This window comes from Xyrauchen texanus, chromosome 2 (assembly GCF_025860055.1).
Source record: "Xyrauchen texanus isolate HMW12.3.18 chromosome 2, RBS_HiC_50CHRs, whole genome shotgun sequence".
In the NCBI taxonomy this organism is placed as follows: Eukaryota; Metazoa; Chordata; class Actinopteri; order Cypriniformes; family Catostomidae; genus Xyrauchen; species Xyrauchen texanus.
The window spans coordinates 58,146,967-58,170,988 of NC_068277.1; the positions used below are offsets into that span (position 1 = coordinate 58,146,967).

Consider the following 24,022-nt stretch of genomic DNA (forward strand, 5'->3'; position numbering starts at 1 on the left):
ACTTAAATAACAAATATCTGGCACAAAAATGAATTGCTGGGCCTCGGGAGGATAATGACCTTTAAAGCCTAATGTATGAAATATTAAACATAAAAATATGTGCAGCTTTTTTTTAATGATTTGTCTAATGGTACTAAAACAGTTTAATGTAAAAAAACAAAAACAAAAAACAAACAAAAAAAAAACAATTCTGGCAATTCTTTCATATGTGAGGCTTCACAGGGTTAAGGCTGCTTATGAGAAAAATCAAATTCTTTTAAGGACTGGGTAAAAATATAGATTTTCTGATGCATCTTGAATCTGCATTTTTTTTTTTTTATTAAATCTAGTTTGATTAAGTCAGTGCTTGCACTGATCTCCGCCAGGGCTCAATAGTTATGACCAGAACTTACATCACAACTAGCTCACTCATCCAAACCCTGCACCATGTGCTCGTAGTTTCTGGGGTACAAATTATATCCGCATTGTCATTTTTGTTTTGGGAGTTTAGAATGTTTCATTTTAGTATGCAGTATGTGGACATTTCAGTTGCTAAGAATAAATTGGATTGGCCTATATTACATATAGTAATACAGTGATGTCAAAGTCTGAGACCAAATTAAAAAACAAAAATTTTCATTAAAAGTTTTAGGATTTAAAAAAAATTACAAATAAAGAAAAGTTCAGATGTACAATGACAAATACATATTCTGCACTATTTCTAGGTCACTGTAATATGTAAACATATTTGATATTAACTGATTTGTACAAAAGGTCAGATTTATTTGCTTCCATTGAAGCACACAAGATGCACTTTGAGACATTCTTAAATCATTCTGGATGAATTGTCAGGTTTTTGCACAAACTTGTGGAGTCAAGCATTTTCTCAAGTTGTCTCAGACTTTTGGATTCCAACATCCTCCGCTTTCTAAAATCCATATGAATAACCATTAGAGGTGAGTGTTTAATTGATTTTAGTCAATGTAGTTCCCGTGTGTCCAGCAGGGGGAGCAGCCACCATCAGATAAACTCAAACACTCTCGAAGCCGCAACCTGGAGGAGCCGCTGTCTGAGACTGACACTCTGGTGAGACACTGACCTTGTTCTTACCACATGAACATGTGATGCTCTTTTGGATTGAATGTGTGTTTGTGTATTTGTAGGAGCTGAATGATCAGGAGTTGTTTAGTGAAGTCGGTCCCAGTATAACGGTGTCTGTGGCTGAGAAACCCCGAACACCGTTAAAAACAAGCAAGAGCGAGATCCAGTCCATACCGTCCCCCAGGTCAGAGCTCGCACATGTATACATGCCTAGCTATCTAAATGGGGATTCAGAAAAGCTGCGTTTCATTCAAAGTTACATTTGGGAAATTCCTACTACTGTGTGTGTGTTTGGGTGAATGAGTCATAGTGTAAAATGCTTTGAAAACCGCTAAGGTTAAAAAAGCACTATATTAGTGCAGACCATATTACATTTTGTGATATATCGTCATATATCATTGATTCAACCACCCTGCTCTCTGGATATTGGCACTAGACAATACCTTCTAAAACTTAAAATAAGTGGGCAGAATGTAATTATGTGATATACAGCATTATTGTACTGTTTATCAATCAGCAAAAAAAATTAAGAGGAGGGTCTTAAGAGGGGGGCATTCTTGTAAATTGTATTTTATCAGAGGTCTTACTGTTTAAGACCTCAGAAACTCCCTGACTCAGAGGGTCCTGTCCCATCGTTTTGATAGCGACATACACCTTGTGCGTGGATGGAGAGAGTCCTGCAAACAAATGCTCTTGCAAAAAGCAGAGCACCGTCTGCACAGGGCATGGGATGCATCCTTCCTTTGGAGGAACTCCAGTCAAAGAAATAGGCACCAATTCAGGGCATAGAGACACCTTGTTGAGGGGCTAGTCTAGCCTGTAGTATGGTGTCGAGCACTGGCTACAACAACCCCTGAGTGTTAGACAAGCCCCGTTCAGGGGCTAGACATGAAGACTCCACAACTCCGGCTAGGGATGCTAGATCGTGCCTTGAGCTTGTGAGAGCAGATCCCTCCTCAATGGAATTTTCCATGGGGAAGCATCAAAAAGCTCTACCAGCTTCAAAAACCAAAGGTGGTTGGGGAAAGCTCTAAATAGCTCTTGCGGACCACTTGTGCTTCTTTTCCGCACTGCCATGGAAATGCATCTGTCCAAACTGTGTGGGCTCATGTCAAGAGATTGTTGCAACCCACTTGTGTCCCTCTTCTTTCGCACTGGCATGGTAATCTAAGCCAATGCATCTGTCCAAGCCGTGTAGGCTCACATCTGAATTAGTCGGTTTATTCAGGCTTACGCTGTGGCAGGCCAAGCTGGTTCAGCCCTGCACACCATGGCGGTCTAGCAGGCCTACAAGTCAGACCTTTTAAAGGACATGGCTGAAAGGGGACTGGACCAGAGTTTTTCAAAGAGCAGTATCGCGCCACAGATTTGGTGCATTGGGTCACTAAAATTGCTAGGTCCAGGTGATTGGCATGTAGCGGCCACTGCACTGGAGACATGCACTCTTGCTGAGTTGGTAGAGCGCCATAACCAGTTGTTCATGCTGCTCAGGAAATATCAGCACTGGACGAACTTAGCTTGAAAAAACATTCATCAAGCCAAGAATGAGAACCTCCATCAAATTAGCAATATAGGCTTCGCTCTCGGGTTTCTTCCCATGGAGGAATTACCAGTGGGCCTCTTAACTGATTGTGCCTGGTCTCACCATCAGAAGCCTCCAGCAATAAATGTGTGGCAGTGGTAAGGCGCAGATTGTCATGGGCGAAACGAACAGGCGAAACTGCTTGAAATGGAGGAGAGAAGAGACGTGAGGCCTGAGCTAGTGATAAATTATCCTAATCTCAGAGCTCTACATCTCATCCTCACTTACCTTCCTTATGCGGTCAATCGGGATCCACAGAGGTTTCATGCGTTCACAGAGAACGCAATCAGTCTCAATGAGTGCCGCTTCCACGTGGGCTTGACCCAGGCAGACAAAACAGCAAATGTGCCCATCCAGAAAAGGGATATATTGCTCAAACGGATGGAAACATTTGCGAAAATTACGTCGTTAAGCAAATTTCTCTTTAGATTCTTTTCCAAAAGAAACACACATTGGTATACATATGCAACAAACTGAAGTGTAGAGGATATGTTGATCATCGAAAGCACAACTGGTTGAAGAAAATAATCCACTCGCTGTTCAGGTGAGCAGTTAAAGATGACGAAGTGATTAATCTAGCTTGCAGAGCACAAGAGATGAAACCGTGACCCTAAAAAATTCTAACAAAATGGCGCTATGCTTCGGTTTATATTGCTCTCAATAGAGTGCGCGTAAGGGGCAAAGCGCCATCTGCCTATGAGATTTGCGTGATTTCATACGGGCTTCAGGGATTGCCTTCCCATAGCATCAGCTATGACATTCGTTCAGTGTCGAAGTGACCAACTTAAAAGGGAACAGACTTTAAGAGGTGATCCATTTCACTTTTCCTTGTAGCAAGTTGGAAATTTAGACTTTCTGAGATGCATGGAATTATACTTCTAATGTCTGTTGAGCTAATTATTGGTGCAATTATCTCTATTACCATTGCTTATACTTGCCATTAGTGATTTGATCAAACCCCTAATTTAAGGATTAATCTTCAGCATCCAATTCCAGCACTGTTTGTTCTTGAAACATGCATGATAGTTCGTTTTTTAATTGATTTATTATTACATATACACAAACAAATAGCACAGCATTGAAAATAGCCTAATAATTAAAATGTAAATAAATGAAAACTCAATAATAAAAAAACTGATTATAAGTTTAAGAGACCACCTCAACCAGTAAGACCTCAACTCTGGGTGAAGAACCAAGAAACATTCATATGAATAAAATATTTACAATGTGTTCAAAAGCATTGTTATTACTTGACAAATATAGCAGTACGGTATATATTTAAATGATATTATTAACTCACTGTTTGTAAACATTTTTAGAACACAATTTGATGTTATCAGTTAGGAGAATTTATCAGATTTAGCTAAATTTGGGAGACATTTTTCAGTGAATTTGTCCCCAAAGTATAGTTAGGATAGAAACACATCGCGCAGTCAAGAAATACATAAAACCCAAGTATTTCCAGTATATTTGTACATTGATTAGTGGTGTGTGTGTGTTTGTGTGTGTATAGGTTGGATGGAGGACTCACACCCAGGAAGCGCATCACTCCTGTGAAGGATCGACAGCTCTCTAAACCGCTGAGTGAACGAACCAACAGCTCAGATAGCGAAAGATCACCTGAGCTTACCCACAGCACACAGGTAACATCCTGGCAAACCTGTGTGTCCTTTGTGACAAATAAAACAGTTTGTAGCAAGTAGTTGCCAGAATTCTGCAGCTGTACCTAACAAAGGGCAGTTTTCAAACAACTGTTTGCTCTGTTTTCTGTGGCAAACATTTGGCAAATATCTGCCACTGCTGTCAAACAGTTTTGGCAAACAAATAATTGTGAATAATTATTTAATTGTCTTTTTAAGGGCTTGTCACGATTATGATCATTGATCTTCATACAAATTGTCATATTTAAAAAAAAAAATGTGTGCTTGTTACACAAACCTTAAGAAGCCATATTTAATCTGGAATCATATAATAGATGTCTAGCTCTTTGTTGTGTATTGTCACATGCATTTCTGACCACTTCAGTACTTGATTTGAGTGATCTGATAACAAAATGTTTCCTACCCCTTTTACGCTGGTATGTAGCACTGTCCACTTGTGATCTCTCCCAAGACAGATACGAAAGTTAGTTCTGCAGAAATGTTCTGCAATTATCTAGTCTCTCTTGCTCTTTCTGTGGTTTAAATAATGAATGTTAATGTGCTGTTTCATCTTGTTCTGCAGAGTCACTTTGAATTATTCATGTTTGGCTGACTCGTCCCAATGTAACCTCTCCCTTTGTGTGTGTGTGAAGGTGCTCAGGAAGGCTGTATATGATCAGTTGAATCAGATTTTGTTATCTGATTCTGCTCTTCCTGAAAGTCTGATTCTGATCAATGGCGCAGACTGGCAAGGACAGGTACGTGTGTGTTTGTGTTTGTGGTTTATGGAGCATTAAATGGACTAAAATGAAAATTATGTAATTTAATCACCCATTTGAGGCCAGTTTTAACACCCAATCTTTGAACCGTAGTCCAGAGCTTTAACCACTACGCCACACAATTGACAAATCTAAATTATGCCAAGGAGATATTCCAAGTTGAGAGTACCAAACAAATGCAGAGAAAATATTGTTACAACTAATGTTTTTTTTTATCTATAACAGAAATTATGCAGTGAAGCACAGCCTATGTTTTATAAAGGCTCAAAGGTCAACAGAAGTAAAAAAAAAAATGAATCCACTGCCCCACACAATCAACAAGTCTAAATCACACCAAAGACACATAACAAACTGAGAGTCAGTACACAAAATTGTTGCTGAGATTTTTTTTGCTGAATTCTTTTTTAACTTCATGCAGGTTTTGAATGAAAAATATAAATTTCTCTCAGCCATTGTCTGAACACTTAGGAAAAGGAACCAATGATGCATACAAAGTATTGATTACGCATTTTGAAAGCTCAGGTACATTTAAGCCATTGACGACGCATACAAACTTTTTTTTAAATCTGACAAAGAATTCAAAAGATACATTACTTTATATGAAAATTCAAAATGGGGGGACAAATGATATTGCCGTAACTCTTGACCCAAGGAATGTGTAGACACCAACCTCATGGTTTTAGGACATATGGTTCAAAATGTCATGACCCATAGGCAATGGCAACACACTTTGCATGCACCCTCAGATCATGGTCCTTAGGCAACACTTTGTCTTACCAAAACTAAACTTGGTATGTTTCATAAGGAAAGGCTCACTTCCCATTTTATGTCAGCATTGTTAACTTTGTATTGCATTATCTTTTCAACAAAAGCCCAAATCTAAATTCTGTTCAGTCATTGCTGTGTGGCTCAGTCTGAAGATCATCTGTGCCACTTTTTGGACAAATCAGACAAAGTTTGAATGACGATAAAAGTATAAATGATAAATGTCATAATCCAAGATGGTGGCCACTGTAATAGTCAAAGTTTTAATGTAAGGGGTTCTTTACAATCAACATGAGGAGAGAAAAGGGTTCAACAGATAAGTGCAAAAGAAAAGTAATTTTTAAACCTAATAATAGTAATAATAAAACTGAAACAATGGGGGCTTTAGCACCTTTGGTGCTTGGCCCCTAGCTAACAGATACAGTGATTTGTCTGAATTTTTACATACACCTTTTTTTTTGCAATTAACAATTTTTATTGATTCCAATGACAAATACAATAAACATAACAGGAAACACAGAATCACATCATATAAACCTAAACCCTTCAAACCGAACGTTCCCACCCCCCACCCAAAACAAACACACACCCCAGTGGCCTGACATCAAACCAATAATGACATACAATATAAACAATTAATAAACAGACAGTATTCAGAATAAAATAAAATAAAGAAATTAGACAAAATAAAAAACAATAAGAACGTACTCAAATATTAAATATTACCCATCTCCCTCCACCGTCTCCCCCCGAGAGCCCTCCACAAAATCCAAATACCTACCCCATTTTTTATTAAATAATCCTGTGTTGCCCAGCCTTCTACAAACCATCCCCTCAAAAGCCCCCACCCTGCCAAACTCCACGCACCACTCCAAAAAAGAGGGCCCCAGCTGATTTCCATCCCCTGAGGATGACTTGCCTTCCAATCATGACACCAGCCAGGACCCAACTCTTCATGAACCCATCTTGTAAATCAATGACCATCCCATACCCTTAGAACACAGAGCCTGAGGCAAAATGAAACCTGAGCAGCCAACACATCACAAATAAAATTTTAACCCTCAACCAAAAATCTTTACATACCCCCAAAAACATGGGTTATGTTCCCATCTTCTGATTGGCATCGTCAGCAGGTGGGTGTGTCTTTGAAACCAAGCCTATACAATAGAATCAATGTAAAAAAAAAAAAAGAATTGCATCAGATGCACCTTTTCATCTCTAGATGTATACTTGATGTTTTTTAGAATCCTAGCCCACACTCCCTCCTCCAATACCAAATTTAAATATTTTTCCAATACTCTCTTAAGAGAAGTTGAAGCTTCATCACCCAGGCAGTAATCACCACTTCCAGAGTATCTGCCGCTTTAGGGGTGTGTGTGCTTCTCCCAAAAACAGAGCAGAGCAGCTGTAAATACCTATAGGATCTGGGAATCCCAAAATGTTGAATAAAATATTCAAAAGGTCTCAATACTCCACTCATACAGGTCATCGAGTGTATTAACCCCCCTCGTAATCCAGTCTGTCCAGCAGAAAAGGGATTTAGTAATACATAGTTTAGGGTTCAGCCATATTCTCGAGGCAACATTTAGATAAATATCTGAATTAAACACTCTGGACACTTTTGTCCATACAGAGTGCAAATGCAAAATAACAGGGTGTGATTTAACTTCTCTGGTTAGATTTATATAAAGGCTATACAATGGCAAAATAGGGGCAAGAACTTCCTGTTCAATAGAAAACCAGGGAGGAGCTCTTTCAGGTGGAAGTGACCAATAAGCCAAATGCCTGAGACCGAATGCATAATAATACAATTAAATCTTGGGTAGGCCTAGCCCACCTTTTTCAATTGGCCTATGTAATTTGTTGAAATGTAGTCTAGGATGTTTACCATTCCAAATGGAGGACTTCGCCATGCTATTAAATAGCTTGAAAGAAGAGAGGGGAACATCTATAGGGAGTGAGTGTAGCAAGTAGTTTAATTTTGGAATACAGTTCAATTATCGATAAATGTAATGAAGCCCACATGTCCACATCTCTCGAAATGGACTGAGTCAATCAATAGATTAAAGTCTCCTCCCAATATTATATCATGAGGGGTACCAGCAGCTTGCAACATCCCTTCAAGATCTATAAAAAAGCCCTGATCTTCAGCATTCGGTGCATAAATTTTATCCAAATTCAACCATTTCCCTTGAATTTCAGCTAAAATAATAATGACTTTTCCTAATTTATCATTAATCTGTTTGAGAAATTTGAATTGTAGATGTTTATTTATCAATATAACGACTCCCCTGATTTTACTTGAGCCAGCATTAAATAAAACATGTCCACCCCATATCTTCCCAAATCTTTCAGCTTCCTGCGGGGAAAATTCATATTTCTGACATTCCTTCTTTCTTTTTATGCCCCAACCATTCACATTCCATGTCGAGAGAGTCAACCACTCAAATTAACATTTGACATTTTGATATAATATAAAAAGATTAATTGTCAAAAACAAAATTATAAAGACCACATTTTAACATTAGTGCAACAATAAAACTCCAAACATCCCCACGTACAAAACTAACAGAAAAAAGAAAATGTACGCATTAACACCACGCACGACAGCCGCAACTGGCATCAATGTCTCTAAAGTCCATGCACGCCTACGAAAACCCCTGGGACAACTTTGCCGTCAGATTGCTTCTATATAAATTTTGTTTTACAAAATTACATTATTTGTAAAACAAACTCAGCCAATAGAAGGCATAAGCACAAAGAACAAGCAGATTCATCCACAGCTGTCCCGATGTTTTATGTTATGTTGGTGTAGAGAGCTAAAAGGTTAAAGGAAAAAGAAAAGTTATTTGATATGTATGTAACTGGTGGCTTTTAGAGCTTATCTGTTGTATCATTTTGTATTTTGACAGGCTGTCTGTCACCCAAACAATTTTATTAGATCAATTTATTTAATTATTGATTTAAATTGTGTTTCCTGGGAGCTGCCACTGTTACAACTTGCATGAGAAACACCAAATGGCTTACTCACTCCAATGTTTTTATGCTTGCTTGGGGCATAAACATACTTTGCGGCCTTTCTTAGTATTTATACTCAGTTTGGCCAGGAACATCAGTGCATAAGCAATCTTCCGTTGATGTAGAAGTTTCTTGCATTCCTTGAATCGATCTCGTTTCACTCTTGTCGAATTTGCAAAGTCTGGGAACAAGAAAATGTTGTGATTCTTCCAAGAAAGCTTTCCTTTGCTCCTCGCCTCGTGTAACACAAGATCTTTATTGGATGATCTCAGGAATTTGTCTCAGGGGCCTGTCTCCCTCAGCCGATCTACGAGCCGGAACCCTGTGTGATCGCTCCATTTCCAGCTTATGGCCTGTTATGTCAAGCAGTCTCGAGAAGAGCTAGGAATTTCACCATATCTCTGCCCTCCTCATGCTCAGGAATTCCAAAAATGTGGATGTTATTCCTGCAGCTTTTCAAGAATGTGTTCCAAATCAATTTTGGTCACCAGCGAATTATTGGATAATTCCCTCTCCGATGATTCCTGATAATTGATATGCTTCTCAACATCTGCCACTCTTGTAACCAACTCAGAGAATTTATTTTCCATCGCCGTAATCGATCAACGTATTACAGCGAGATCTTCTAAGTGTCTTTTAATATCTCCAGAGCTCTGGGATTTTGAATTTTTGACATATTGACTTCAAAGAGCAAACATGTAGCAGGTTTATCAAATCTCACCGGATTATAACATAAATAATTAAACTAGCAAATTGCGCAGAGCTTTTCGTCTACACATCTGCTCCTCGCATGGCATCACGTGACTCAGTTGATTTATTTCAGCTTTTATTTCTTTCATCACATTCCTAGTGGGTCAGAAGTTTACATTCCATTTGTTAATATTTCGTAGCATTGCCTCTAAGTAGTTTAATTTGGGTCAAACTTTTGGGTAGCCTTTCACAAGGTTCTCACATTAAGTTGCTGGAATTTTGGTCCATTCCTCCAGACTTTTCAGTTCTGCCCTCAAATATTCTATTGGATTGAGGTAAGGGCTCTGTGATGCCCGCTCCAATACCTTGACTTTGTTTGATGTGCACCTCAAATTCAGTACACCTCTTACCAGAAGCTATTTGGCTAATTGTCTAAAGATAAAAAGGCAAATATAAAAAAAACGAATATCATATTATGTCTGCAAGAATGCACATATCTAATTTAAACAGATGTAATACACAAACCTCTCAAAATTTTAACAAATCCAGCATTCTGTGGAGCGCTTGTAAATCTTCGTCTGAAACATCAGCCTCTCCTCAGCAGTTCCTTGTCCTTTTAACTTTTTTTTCTAATGATAAAAGGCAAATATCAATCAAACTTCTATTATATACTCTCTGAAAATATGCAGATATCTCATTTAAACAGATGTAATTCACAAAACTCATGAAAATCCAGCGTTTTATTCCCCCTCGAGCGCTCATCTAATATCTCCCTCTGAAGCATGTATTCTATCAGCCAGAATCAAAACCGCAGGCTCCGGATCAAAACTTTGTCTGATTCACAAATCATGATGGTCAGCCCGTGACAATCCAAGCAGGCGATCCAAGCTCTTCAAAGTAAAAGCGCTTAAGTGAATGTGCTGTAAGTGAATGTGTTATTCACTATACACTGTATGTACAATTGTTTTGATTTAATATTTCTTTAGAAAATGAGATTCCTAGCGTGGTCATGCCATCCGTGGTTGCTGGACTACTGTGTGTACTGTTATTTCCTTCTTCCTAATATATTAATATAATATATAAAATTAACAATTTGGAATTTTGAGTTTAATTAATTCAGTTTGCAATTATGTTTGTTATTTACTAAATAAAATTGCGTGATATATCGATATTGTATCGGCCTGTTAGCCACCCTGCTCTTTGGATATTTGCATCGGCCATTAAAAAAAAAAAATATCAGTCAACCACTAATTATAACCATTGCAACTATGAAATGTTTTGATATAATGAAACGTGTGTGTGTGTGTGTGTGTAGTATGTTGCAGAGCAGTTGCAGGTCCAGAAGCAGTCTGTGGTGTGCACGTGTTCTGGTGCAGAGATTCAGGCCGTTCTGTCCGCTCTGCTTACACGTATACAGAAATTGTGAGTCATACAAATGCTCATACACAACTGGCACACAACACTTTTTGTGTAAATTATATTTTATGATGATTCAGTTTATAATAGTTCTCATAGTTCTCACTCACTCTCGATGAACATCTTAATGCCTTTTCACACCAAAAACAGTGCAATAATGAGAGGCGAATCACCGGCGAATAGCGCTTTCCCATTGAAACATACAAGTTTGTTTACTTACAACAGCTGCTAACTCTTCGTCTTTCTCGTTGCTTGGTGCATCATATGTGTTTGACCAATCATAGGCTGCAGGACCTCTCGCAGTTCTTCTACTGCCAAAAAGTACCAACCCGAAGTAGGAGTTAAAATAGTCCCTCTAAACGGGTAAGAGGAAGTATAGTTCCTCAAGTGCAAAAAACAACAAAAACGGAGTAGTTCCTCAAAAAGTACTTAAAACGGACTTTAGTTACTACACTACCGGATGTCCTCAATAAATGTGGCCTTCAAGTGGAGTTGGAAATATCGTAATTGAGTTCAAAGCACATGAATGACCGAGCAAACTCATATTTATATAAGCTAGATGATTCCCGACTTGCTACGTTGAAAGTGGCGTGACTTGCAAATAATTTAAATGCCAGTGCTTTATTTAAAAATAATTAATTGCTATGAAGACAGAACTTATTTTAAAGAATTGCAAAATTGCAAAAATAATGTTTTCAAAATAGTTTTCAGAATACACACTCGTCTGCTATTGTTCAAACAGTCATATAGTCCCACCCCCAACTCACGCCATTGGTTATGTAACATTGTCAGGGCGTGTCTCAAAACAAACACAGGAATTTTTATAGTGCCACAGAGACACGGTGTTTACAGTTTTTGAGAAAATTAACCTTAAGTTTACTTCGTTCTCTCTGCTGGGATTGAAGAAATTATTTTAAAACTGAAAGAGTTACATACTTTAATACTATGCTTTTATAGTCATTTATTGCATGTTGGGTTCTTCCCTATTTTGTTTCCGACTTGAATGCGTGACATGTCATTGTAGCAAATATCCAACTCGGACATTTACGAACTTCCCAGGTGCACTTGAATGCAGAAAAAGTATTTTTCACTGTTAAATTTGCAACAGAAATTTAGCTTGGTGTGAACAAGCCTACTTTAAAAAAACAATTTTTTTTTTAAATGCACTGTGTACAGTAAAATCTCATTACCAGTCTCTTTATCTGTTCATAGTTGTAACTGTAACTCATCCATGCCACGGCCGGTGAAGGTGGCGGTAGTCGGGGGTCAAAGTTATCTGGGCTCTGTGCTGCAGTTTTTCGTCACTCAATTGGCCAACAAGACGTCTGATTGGCTCAATCACATTCGCTTTCTGATTGTGCCTCTAGGTAAGAATACAAAACTAAGACCAACATCACTCAGCTAATGACACTGTTAATGATCATCATCGCTGTGTAGTTTTTCTGTTTTAATTGGATTTCTTTAATCAGGAGTCAGTTTTGTTACTCATGTTATTTGGATGTTAATTTCAGGGGTTTTTTTCTGTTTTTTTTTTATTCTCTCTTAAACTCTTATTCAGGTTCTCATCCTGTTGCTAAGCACCTGGGTGCCCTTGACAACCGCTACAGCACAGTCTTCCTTGATGGAGCATGGAGAGACCTGTTTAACCGATCAGAACCACCACAGACAGGTATACACATGCACACTGACAATCTGTCACATCAGTGCACACAGTAATTCTCCCTCACGCACATACTTTTCTGAATGCATGTCTAATATGTGAGCAAGTCCATGTTAAAAGCAATGGCATACATATAACTGTTTTGTCTATAGATTTGGTGGATGTAGCGGGTCGTATCGCTCTGTACATCAGTGGAGCCGTTCTCACTCACCAGCTGCCCATCGCTGAGGCCATGCTTACCTGCAAGCACAAAACGTACGTCAGGAACTCTGTTTTCTATGTTCTGAATGTCCCAGAGTGTTCAGGGAGCTTGTAAAGAAGCTGAATTATAAGATAAGTGGAGGGTTCAAATCCCATGGCAGACACAGCTATGTGTTTGAGTGTGTCTAAATTCTCTCTGTTCTTCTGCAGGAGGGATGAGGATTCCTATCAGAAGTTCGTCCCTTTTATTGGGGTGAGTGGTAAAACTATCGATATCGGTCCCAAATTGACTTTTGAACACATGGCGTGTCTACTGATGAAATTTGACGGGCCTATAATGGCCCAAAAACGATATATTTGCAATATTTGCTTAACAATAAATATATTTGTCTCTATGACTTGTGGGGCTTGTATAACAGCAGATCATTGTGTCATTCCTGACATCTTACACGATTTTTGTCCTTGTGAAATAGCTCTCATAATGATTTTGTTCTACATCTTGTAGCCCCAAAATGACCACATTTAAAAATGTCTGAATTAGATTTCGAATGATAGTTGATTTGCTGTTACCGATAACTAAGGCGGTGGGAAAGGCCAATATTAATCGGCTGATAGTTTTAAAAATCGATTAATAGAAATTCTTATTCTTCCTATACTATGGCAGGAAAAGACAAACTGTCCAAAACTAATAAAATCCCAGATGCATTTATTTTTTCTCCCAACAAAATCCTAATCTCTAAAAAGATTTGGTGCATAACGCAGTACTTTTAAGTATAAACAAGCTCAAAATATTCTCATTTTGAAATGACGAATGATAAAAATGCCGATAACCGTTAGTTCCTATCACAATCACAACTATCACAAGTGGTTAAAACAGCTTATTTGACTGATCTAGTGTGAATTCTACTCCTGGAATGAGGCATAAAGTCATTGATAACACATTTTAGTGTCACATTAGTTAAGATTTCACTGTTCGCAAACTGTATACCGTTGCTCGGCTGTTACAAACTTCTTTTACCCCTGAACAAAGAAAAACTTCTCCAGAAGTATATCATGGCCTTAAGAGAACAGCTTCCTTAGAAGACACACGTCAGTCATCAAGGTATTCTTTAGTAAACAATTTGTGTCTCTTTGATTTGATTCCCTCACTTAAGATAGCAAAACCGTGATGGTCAGGCTATTGTTCTTAGACCATGTTGCCATTTTTAAAACAAATGTTATTTTTCTTGCCAAAGGCAATTTAAGTTGCTTTTAATTCTGGACGCAGGATGTCATGTCTGGGGTTGAATCATACTGATTCAGTTAAAACAAATTATGAGCTAAAAAATCTTTTGATGTGTCACAGGTGGTGAAAGTGGGATTGATTGAGCCTGGACAATCATCAGCAGGTGTGTTTCCATGGAGACAAATGCACTGATTGCTTCTTATAACCCTACATGTGGCTTTTTATGCATGTGGTGTCATTATATGGTTTACAAAAGCTCACGTGTTGCCATCTGTCCTCTGTTTCCTAGGGGACATTGATGAGGGTGTGGCTGTGAGTTTGGCTGTGCCCTCCACATCTCCACCCTCTCACGGATCACCTGCCAGTCTGAAAGAGACGGCCACACCCCCTTCCTCTCCGTCAATGGGTGGAGGTTTGGTCGTACAGGGGTGAGTGTCTAATCACTGAGAAAACAACATATTTAAAACATCTACTAGTTGCCAGAACAATGAGTCGACTAATTGGTCTGAAAGAGTCTCTTTATAACCTGGTTTCAGGTTTACCTAACAAGATGACGCATTTCTCAGGGGGGCATTTACATCAGATGTGTACTTGCATTCGAAAACAGCTAGACAGAGCGCATCGGTTTATATAGTCAATCTATCTAGCTCCAAAAGTTTGCAGTAAATTTATGTTCCTAAATGTGCCTTACCGGTGCAGTACAACATAGATCTCAGCCTCAAATCGACATATTTACATACTCCCTTGGCTCTCGCTTTTTCAGGGTGGTTGAGTCATATGTGGCTAAAAGTCTCTTGGTCACTTCAGTGGTTCCTATGGCAACTGTCCCCTGTTTAACATATTTCTGAGGATCATTGCTTGAGCTGCCATGGGTTTCTTTCCCTTGCTGACACTTGTAAAAATGTGAACATATGATTTCAGGAATGTGTTTGTTCCATGCACATTTCCAGATTGTTGAGGGAATTTGTGCTGTCACAAGGTCACTCAAATGAATTAATAATCCCTGCTGGAAAAATCCAGGTCATACCGAATAAAGGTGGTCCAAGTAGATTTTGGAACATGCTAGATGCATGCATGTTGCTGGGTAAAGGTTTTTTACAAGCCCTAACTAGCTTGACCAAGATGCCATACCAGCCGAAACCAGAGATTATGTAAAAGCAAATGTTTTAGCTGGAAATTCCTGCAGCAATTCATATGGTTCAAATCAAAACTGCATTGCCCTACACTATTAATGAAAAACAGTGTTCCAAACCTTGAAATATCAAATTAATTTGTGTTACAGGCTTGAAAGTCATGACAATATATTTTCAAAAGTCAAACCCGATGATTAGGGATTATTTTATCATTAAAGGTGCTGTAAGCATTGTTAGCTGTTCTGGAACTTTGGTCAGATTTAGCCACCAATTTAGACTCGCCAACTCTTTCCAAAGCCAAAGAGTCAGTTGAGACCGTAACCGATGCAGTGCGTCTTCTCAGGGTTGTCAGAAACAGCAGTGGCAAAATTGCCAGTGCAGATTATATAAAGTGGGTGTAATATGGGTGAAACTTGAAGTGCGTGTGAGAACTCTGGCTGCTGAATTTACAATGTGTTGAAGTCTGGAGATGGTTTTTAGAAGGAAGCCCAGTGAGAAGAGTGTTTTAGTACTCGAGGCATAAAGTAATGAAGGTGTGGACAAGTGTTTTAGCATCCTGCAGATTAAAGGGTTAGTTCACCCAAAAAGTTCAATTCTCTAATCATTACTCACCCTCATGCCATCAAAAATGTGTATGACTTTCTTCTTTTTTAGAAGAATATTTCAGATCTGTAGGTCCATACAATGTATGTAAATGTTGACCATAACACAAAAAGAAAAGGAAATAAAGTTAGCATAAAAGTAACTCATCACTCCAGTGGTTTAATCAATGTCTTCTGATGCAATCCAGTTGTTTTTGGTGAGAACAGACCAAAATATAACTACTTTTTACTTTACGTTCTAGCTCTATTACACTACCAAGTGCTGACGCATGCACAATAGCGCTAGATGGTGCTGTGGGAAGTGTAAACAAGCTTGAAATCATGATCGCCAAGGAGAGTGCTGTCAAGATGTATAGTAAAAAAGGAGTTATATTTTGGTCTGTTCTCACCAAAAACAACTGTATCGCATCAGAAGACATTGATTGAACCACTGGAGTCTGATGGATTACTTTTATGCTGACTTTATCTCCTTTTCAGAGCTTCAAAGACCTGATCACCATTCACTTGCATTGTAGGGACCTACAGAGCTGAGATATTGTTTTTAAAAACTTTGGTTGTGTTCAGCAGAAGAAAGTCAGTCATAAACATTTGGGATTGTATTAGGGTGAGTAAATGATGAGAGAATTTAAATTTTGGAGTGAACTATCCCTTTAAACATATGGTGGATGTGAGCTGTGTTACGAGATGGTTGAAAGCAGTTCTAGCGATGGTGCTGGTATGATCTTTGAAGTTGTGGGAGGGGTTGAATGTAATGTCTAGATTATGGACTGTCTTAGTGGGTTTAAAAAGGTTTGCATTAGTAAGCGTGTTTACATGCATGATTATGTTTAAGAAGCAGACAACATTTGTGGTCCTGTACATGCATTAAACAGCTTTCCTTTATCATGTAAGTTCATAAATGGCTGAAGAATAAACAGATCGATTTTTGCCCATTACCACAATTTCACGTTGCATGTACACACATTTACCAGTGTTTTTACCGGCTTATCCAATATGCAAGTGTTTTGCGCATGCCTCTTCACTGTTTGACATCAAAAGCAGAGAGAAATCTCATTTAAACACGGTTTTCTTCCTTTTGATTTTTTTTTTTTAAATAAGCTGATTTTTGTTATCAGTGTATTGGTGTACATGTAAATGGACTCAATGTTTATGAAGAAAAAGTGTACTTGGAAATTAGAGTTTAAGGTCCAATAACCATTAATTCTCTCTTGGTAGGGTTTAGTTTTGGAAAATTTGTGTTAATTCACTCCTTAATTTCAGTGGTGCATGCTTCTAGTGAAGGGGTTCTCAGGGATATGAGCGAGCGGATGCTTTCACACTAGCACTTTTGGTTTGCACCCGGGTTCGAATGACATAAAAGTTTGGATGATGTGTGCACACCTGGAAACCGCACCCAAGCCCACTTGAGAACAGAATGGTGATGATATGAATCATACCAAATCGCAGAAGTGATGATGCATAATTTGTGTCTTAGCAGGCTCCCGATCACAATTGTAATTGTATAATGCAGTTCTCATACCTGCTTGTCTCCAAATGCCTTTTAGAGAGCAGCTCACATTCTTCACATCTCTTTGAACGCATCCCGCAGCAGACAACATGCATCCATGGCAGACAGACACAAGTGTCATTCTGTGTTCAGTATACTCAATTTTGTGCCACTCTGAATTGGAGCCTTTTTTTATAGTTTTGTGCAATGAGATGTTATAGGGTTATAACCCATTTATTTATTGAATATTTGTTAGTCACCATGTTAAAGTGCTGCACTTAGCATCTGTATCCCTCTTAAAGGTCACATGAAATTAACAGGGCCTAGTTATACATTATTATACTTATTAACTAGTACTACTCGACTAGTTGTTCAAACAACCGACTAACTAGTCGATTATGAAAATTGTAGTTTTACACATCCCTAGTTTGGACCTAAATAGTATGATGTGAACAGTGACCAGCAGGGGAGGGGGGAGGAAACTAACTCTGGTTCGGTCCAAGCAATTGAACCAAGTGTGCATGCAACCTTAGATAAATGTGTATCATCAGCATAACCGTGATAAAAGGACCATGATGGTGAATTATGTGACCAAGAGGTAACAGATATATGATGAAGAGTAGTGGACCAAGGACTGAACCCTGTGGGACACCTTGTGAGTGGGACATAGAGGAGGATTTATGTTGACCTATAGATACAAAGTGCTGTCTGTCACACAGAAAAGATGTAAACCAGAAAAGAGCAGTAACAGATATACTAATAGATGAAAGCCTGAAAAGAAATCTGGAGTGGTTAAGGATAATTTAAACTTGCTGGCTGAACAGGCTTCTTTTATGTGGCTCTTCCACTGCACGGTACAGCTCGACTCTGCTCACTTTTTGGGGGTTTTCCACTGTGGATAGTACCTGGTACTTTTTTTTTTAGTACCACCTCGGTTGAGGTTCCAGCCGAGCCGATACTAAATGTGACGTCAAAACCCTGCAGATCACTGATTAGCGAATTGTCACTACCAGCTTCACTGGATTTGCGACACGGGACATCAACCCACTAGTTTTAAAGTTAGCAACAGTGATAGCAGTATCATTTGTTTCCACAACTTTTGAATTGTAAAAATATATGGCTGTGCGCAAAACCACGCCATGGTCAATAAACGAGGTGCAGACGTTCCTCTTGTTAGCGACGAGCAAAACGAAAAAGTGTTTCAGGAAGTGTGTCAGCTGTTGTCCATCTGCACACGGCTACCACCGGACCTACCAACAATTTAGATAAAAGTAAAAAAAAAAAATAAAAGTGACTAGAGAACCATCAAAAACCACAACAGTGGTTCAAACAGAAGAAAGTGGAAGTGGTTCCACCAAATAGACACTATCTTTTGTTACATTAACACTATATTCAGCTTCACTTTATTTAGTTGACCACCTACTGGAAAGCTTGCTTCTAAAACAACCAGGACCATTTAACTGTTACACTTGTGTAAAATCACCATGCAAAAACCGCTTTATGCATCACAATGAGCCAGTAGCTAAGAGCTAGCGGTTGTGTTATTGTTTATGGTCCGTAATGTTTGTGTCATGTTTAAGATGTCACAGCAGTAGAGGCGGCACAACTATGACTATAAGCCTATAATCCCACCCACGTTGAGGCGGCACTAAACTGTAGTGGAAAGGCAAGCTCAGAAAAATTAAGCAAGCAGAGTCGAGTCGAACTGTAACGTGCAGTGGAAAAGTGCCATTAGTTGGCCTAAAATGGATGTTGCAATGTTTGCACACATCTCCTGTTTGCACACATCTCTGAAATTATTTATATAGGAGAATTTGTCTGGTTAAAGAGCTTTGTTGATTGGTTAAAACTAATCATGGGTGTGGCGAACGTGATGTTTTTATTTACAATTCCACGCCAACTAAGGATGTGTTTCCTAGGTTATTTTCATTAAAATCTGTTTAAGTGCTGTGGAAAGGATGGAGAACTGATTGAATTACAGGGTCATACAAATTATTGTAAAGCAAGTAAGATTGTAATTGGGTAGCGACAACCCGTTTTAAAAGATTGGCTTCAAAAGGAATGTTGGAAAGGGGCCTGTTGTTGGTGAAGTCAGTAGAGTTTAATCCTGGGAGTTGAAATCTGAAATTGACTATTTTTGAGGAGAGATTTAGGGGCAGGGTTGAGGTGACAATGACAAATTTAATTTCAGAATTAATTCCTTAGCAGAGGATGGACAAAGAGTGTTTTGGGCCTACTGTTGACATTTATTGAAGAGGAGAAAAGGGAAGGGTCTCACTATGTTGAGAGCAGTCCTATATATATATATATATATATATATATATATATATATATATATATATATATACATACATACACACTCACCTAAAGGATTATTAGGAACACCATACTAATACTGTGCTTGACCCGCTTTCAACTTCAGAACTGCCTTAATTCTACGTGGCATTGATTCAACAAGGTGCTGAAAGCATTCTTTAGAAATGTTGGCCCATATTGATAGGATAGCATCTTGCAGTTGATGGAGATTTGTGGGATGCACATCCAGGGCACGAAGCTCCCGTTCCACCACATCCCAAAGATGCTCTATTGGGTTGAGATCTGGTGACTGTGGGGGCCATTTTAGTACAGTGAACTCATTGTCATGTTCAAGAAACCAATTTGAAATGATTCGAGCTTTGTGACATGGTGCATTATCCTGCTGGAAGTAGCCATCAGAGGATGGGTACATGGTGGCCATAAAGGGATGGACATGGTCAGAAACAATGCTCATGTAGGCCGTGGCATTTAAATGATGCCCAATTGGCACTAAGGGGCCTAAAGTGTGCCAAGAAAACATCCCCCACACCATTACACCACCAGCCTGCACAGTGGTAACAAGGCATGATGGATCCATGTTCTCATTCTGTTTACGCCAAATTCTGACTCTACCACCTGAATGTCTCAACAGAAATCGAGACTCATCAGAGCAGGCAACATTTTTCCAGTCTTCAACTGTCCAATTTTGGTGAGCTCTTGCAAATTGTAGCCTCTTTTTCCAATTTGTAGTGGAGATGAGTGGTACCCGGTTGGGTCTTCTGCTGTTGTAGCCCATCCGCCTCAAGGTTGTGCGTGTTGTGGCTTCACAAATGCTTTGCTGCATACCTCGGTTGTAGCAGTGGTTATTTCAGGCAAAGTTGCTCTTCTATCAGCTTGAATCAGTCGGCCCATTCTCCTCTGACCTCTAGCATCAACAAGGCATTTTTAGCCCACAGGACTGCCACATACTGGATGTTTTTCCTTTTCACACCATTCTTTGTAAACCCTAGAAATGGTTGTGCATGAAAATCCCAGTAACTGAGCAGATTGTGAAATACTCAGATCGGCCCGTCTGGCACCAACAACCATGCCACGCTCAAAATTGCTTAAATCACCTTTCTTTCCCATTTTGACGTTCAGTTTGGAGTTCAGGAGATTGTCTTGACCAGGACCACACCCCTAAATGCATTGAAGCAACTGCCATGTGATTGGTTGATTAGATAATTGCATTAATGAGAAATTGAACAGGTGTTCCTAATAATCCTTTAGGTGAGTGTGTGTATGTATGTATGTATATATATATATATATATATATATATATATATATATATATGCAGGTGCTCAGTGCAGAGTACAGTAAGTTCTGTTTTTCCCTTTATCGACCCTCAAGCCGTTGTCCAGCTGTCTTCATGGCCCAGAGCTCAGGAGTGAAACAGGGAGAAGAATAGCACATCTCCGGCTCTCCTTTAACTCGCTCTCCCGCAGATCAGCTGATTCAATGCCGACCGTGTACCTTCAAAGAAGGTTTTGCATCCTGGCAAAAAAACACTGATTATCATGGCAAATCAAGCAGATGGAACGCACTCACCAGTTGTGGAGGACTGTGTAGGGAGAGGGCTCGCAGTACGAGTGTAGGAACGCTCTTTTTTTTTTTTTTACCCGGATACAGTATGTATCAGAAAAGGACATTCAAAGCAGGTAATAACTCCAAGGAAGATGGTTCGACGATCCAAGGTTCAGAATTACACTGAGAGGGAGAAAGTTCCTTGATGGTTGTAATGATGATGTAATCCAGTTGTTATGTTTGTAATTAGCGATGTTGTCCAATTCAATTAAAGCATAAAACTAAAAAAACATGAGCAGTATAAATTCCATAAGTGGAGTCAACTGAAGTTCCAGAGATAATCCAATCCAAAAGTGGAATTATAGAACACTATAACAAAAAACTAAGCACAGGTAATGCAAGTGTGAAGTGGCAGCCAGATGCACACTGTGTACTCGCATGACACAGGTATGTGAGGCAAGATACTTCACAGTTAGATACCTGCTAGGAGATCACGCAAAATGATTGACAGACAGAGCGCAACAACGTCTTCTGATTGGTCCATCAATTAATTTGACAGCGGCCCTTGGCCACATTTTTGTTTGCTGTTTACACTGTCTACTGGCTTGGGGGTTCACAGAGACCAGTGAGATATCTGAGTGCACTTTTCCAGTGATATCTTGGGGCCTATAGACCCTTTAAAAGACAATTCTCATTTGTAAAATAGGTATTCTGTCTAGTATGATTGGATTTCTCTGTAATGTGTTTCTTTCAGGAGTCCCAGTATGTCTCACGGCGTGGATGCCATTGGACTGCAGGTGGATTACTGGCTGGCATCTCTGGCTGAGAAGCGTCGGGAGGGAGAAAGGAGAGATATGGTCTGTAAGAACACTCTAAAGAGTGCATTCTGGTCCCTGCAGGTCAGCCGGCTGACAGGAGGGGGAGTCAGTGACCCGCAAGCTCCTGTCAACACTATGGCCATGACAGTGGTCACCAAAGAGAAGAACAAGAAAGGTAAGCAGACCATAAGGAAGCTAAGAAAAAAAAGAAAAATGTGCAATAAAAAAATCATATAAACTGTATTACGGCACAACCCAAATTTTGGTAAAAGGGTTGCCAAAAAATATTTAGTTTGTCCACTCATATTCTACCTCATATTCTTTGACTTTTTGTGGAGAGAGAAAATAAATGATTGTACCTAATTGGATAGATAGATAGATGGATGGATGAATTCAGCACAGCTAGAAAAAAATACAAAAGATTTAAATAAATAATTTCAGTACAGCTTTATATACAAGTATACATATTTGGCTTCATATTCAGTTATTTACTAAATGCTTCTAAATACTCTTTTTTTGTGTTTATTATGCACATCTACTTATTGATGTGATTATCTAATCAGCCAATCATGGGGCAGCACTAAAATTTATAAAATCATGCAGAAATGGGCCAGGAACTTCAGTTAATGTTCACATTAACCATCAGATTGGGGAAAAAAAATGTGATCTCACTGATTTCGACCATGGCATGATTGTTTGTGCCAGATGGGCTGGTTTGAGTATTTTTATAATTGCAGTCTCTAGAGAGTAAAGAGAATTGTGCGAGAGAGGAAAAAAACATCCAGCGAGCAGCAGCTCTGGGGGCGAAAATGCATTGTTGATGAGAACTGTTCAGCTGAAAAGTGTGTTGTTTGAGTGTATAAATACATTTTCCGTTTTGAGTTTGAAATTCCCCATACTACACTTCCTTCTAAGAGGGAAAGAGATCTGTTACACTGGTGCTGAAACCCAGGAGTTTGGAGAAATTAAATGCCGGCATGGAGTCCTCATCGTTGGCGGAAGTCATCCAGTCCTTCGCCGGCATGTGTTGTTGCCAGCATCAGTCCCTGCTTGAGCTTTGCAAGGATAAGGAATGTTGGTTCCAGGAGGTGCTCCAAGCCCAAGCAGAGGACCGTCAGGCTATCTGGAGTTTACTGTACCGGGAGAAAGCCCGGCCGCGACCCCGGAAAAGCAGCCCCCATGCATTCTTGGACCTATTTGAATGAACGGCCGAGATTAGAGGTGGCCGTGTGCACAGTGGGCAGCCTGACTCATTCCACTGTTGTCCGGGGATGCCCAGCTCACAGTGCAACAACTACCGGTGGCGAATATCCTGGTGTGTGATGTTCTGAAGAAGACCATCCTGCAGCGGGTCCATGGAACAATGGTTCCGCTCAATGAAGCTGGACGTGCGTGGCTGCCTGATTGCCTTGACTCAACAGCTCCTTGGTGCCTGACGGAAGTGGCAGCTGGCTGAGGACTGCGATGCCAAGGGAGTCATCAATCTTGTGTTGCTGGAGCAGCTTATCCATCATCTTCCGAAAGAAACAGCAGAGTGCATCCAGTGCCACTGCTGTCGCTGGAGGAGGCCATCCAACTGGCTGAGGACCATACAGTATGTCGGAGTATCAGAAGGTGGAAGAGCCCTCCCATTCTCTTTCACCTCACTCAATCTTCCCCACGCTTCTCTCTCTCTCTTGCTCTCTCTCTCTCTCTCTCTCTCGCTCTGCCCCTTTTTTCCAGCCTACCCCAGTTCCCCGGATGTGTGGGAATGTCCCGACATAGCCAATTCCCCTTTGTGGGGGTTTTCCCTTCCACCGTTGCCCTCTATGTCTCTTCGCTCTGCCTCTCAGGTAGCTGATCACCTGTCACAGGTGCGGACATAACACCAGGGCCGGCCTGTTGGAGTTGTGGGGAACCTGGGCATTTCTAGGAACAATGCACTGTGATGGAGCTGGGAACATTGGTCCGGGTCCCCGACACTCTGCAGGCTGCCCCCGATCGAGCTGGTGCGTACAGAATACTGTCTAGTGTCAACGGGAGTACACATCAAGCCTTGTTTGATACTGGCTGCAATCAGACCACTATA

At 39.7% G+C, this 24,022-nt stretch overlaps 1 protein-coding gene across 2 annotated transcripts in view; it reads left to right on the top strand.

Moving 5' to 3' along the window:
* LOC127658115 (phosphofurin acidic cluster sorting protein 1-like) overlaps nt 1–24,022 on the top strand; it is a 111,755-nt gene that overhangs the window by 78,307 nt on the left and 9,426 nt on the right. Inside the window, exons 11-22 of one of the 2 annotated variants that reach the window (XM_052147222.1) lie at nt 982–1,065; nt 1,143–1,264; nt 4,176–4,305; nt 4,956–5,060; nt 10,870–10,976; nt 12,183–12,337; nt 12,529–12,639; nt 12,783–12,885; nt 13,042–13,084; nt 14,177–14,219; nt 14,346–14,484; nt 21,891–22,129. In XM_052147222.1, the coding sequence (XP_052003182.1) occupies nt 982–1,065; nt 1,143–1,264; nt 4,176–4,305; nt 4,956–5,060; nt 10,870–10,976; nt 12,183–12,337; nt 12,529–12,639; nt 12,783–12,885; nt 13,042–13,084; nt 14,177–14,219; nt 14,346–14,484; nt 21,891–22,129 (1,381 nt within the window). The remainder of the gene's footprint in view (nt 1–981; nt 1,066–1,142; nt 1,265–4,175; nt 4,306–4,955; nt 5,061–10,869; nt 10,977–12,182; nt 12,338–12,528; nt 12,640–12,782; nt 12,886–13,041; nt 13,085–14,176; nt 14,220–14,345; nt 14,485–21,890; nt 22,130–24,022) is intronic. The other variant, XM_052147231.1, reaches the window with a different exon arrangement.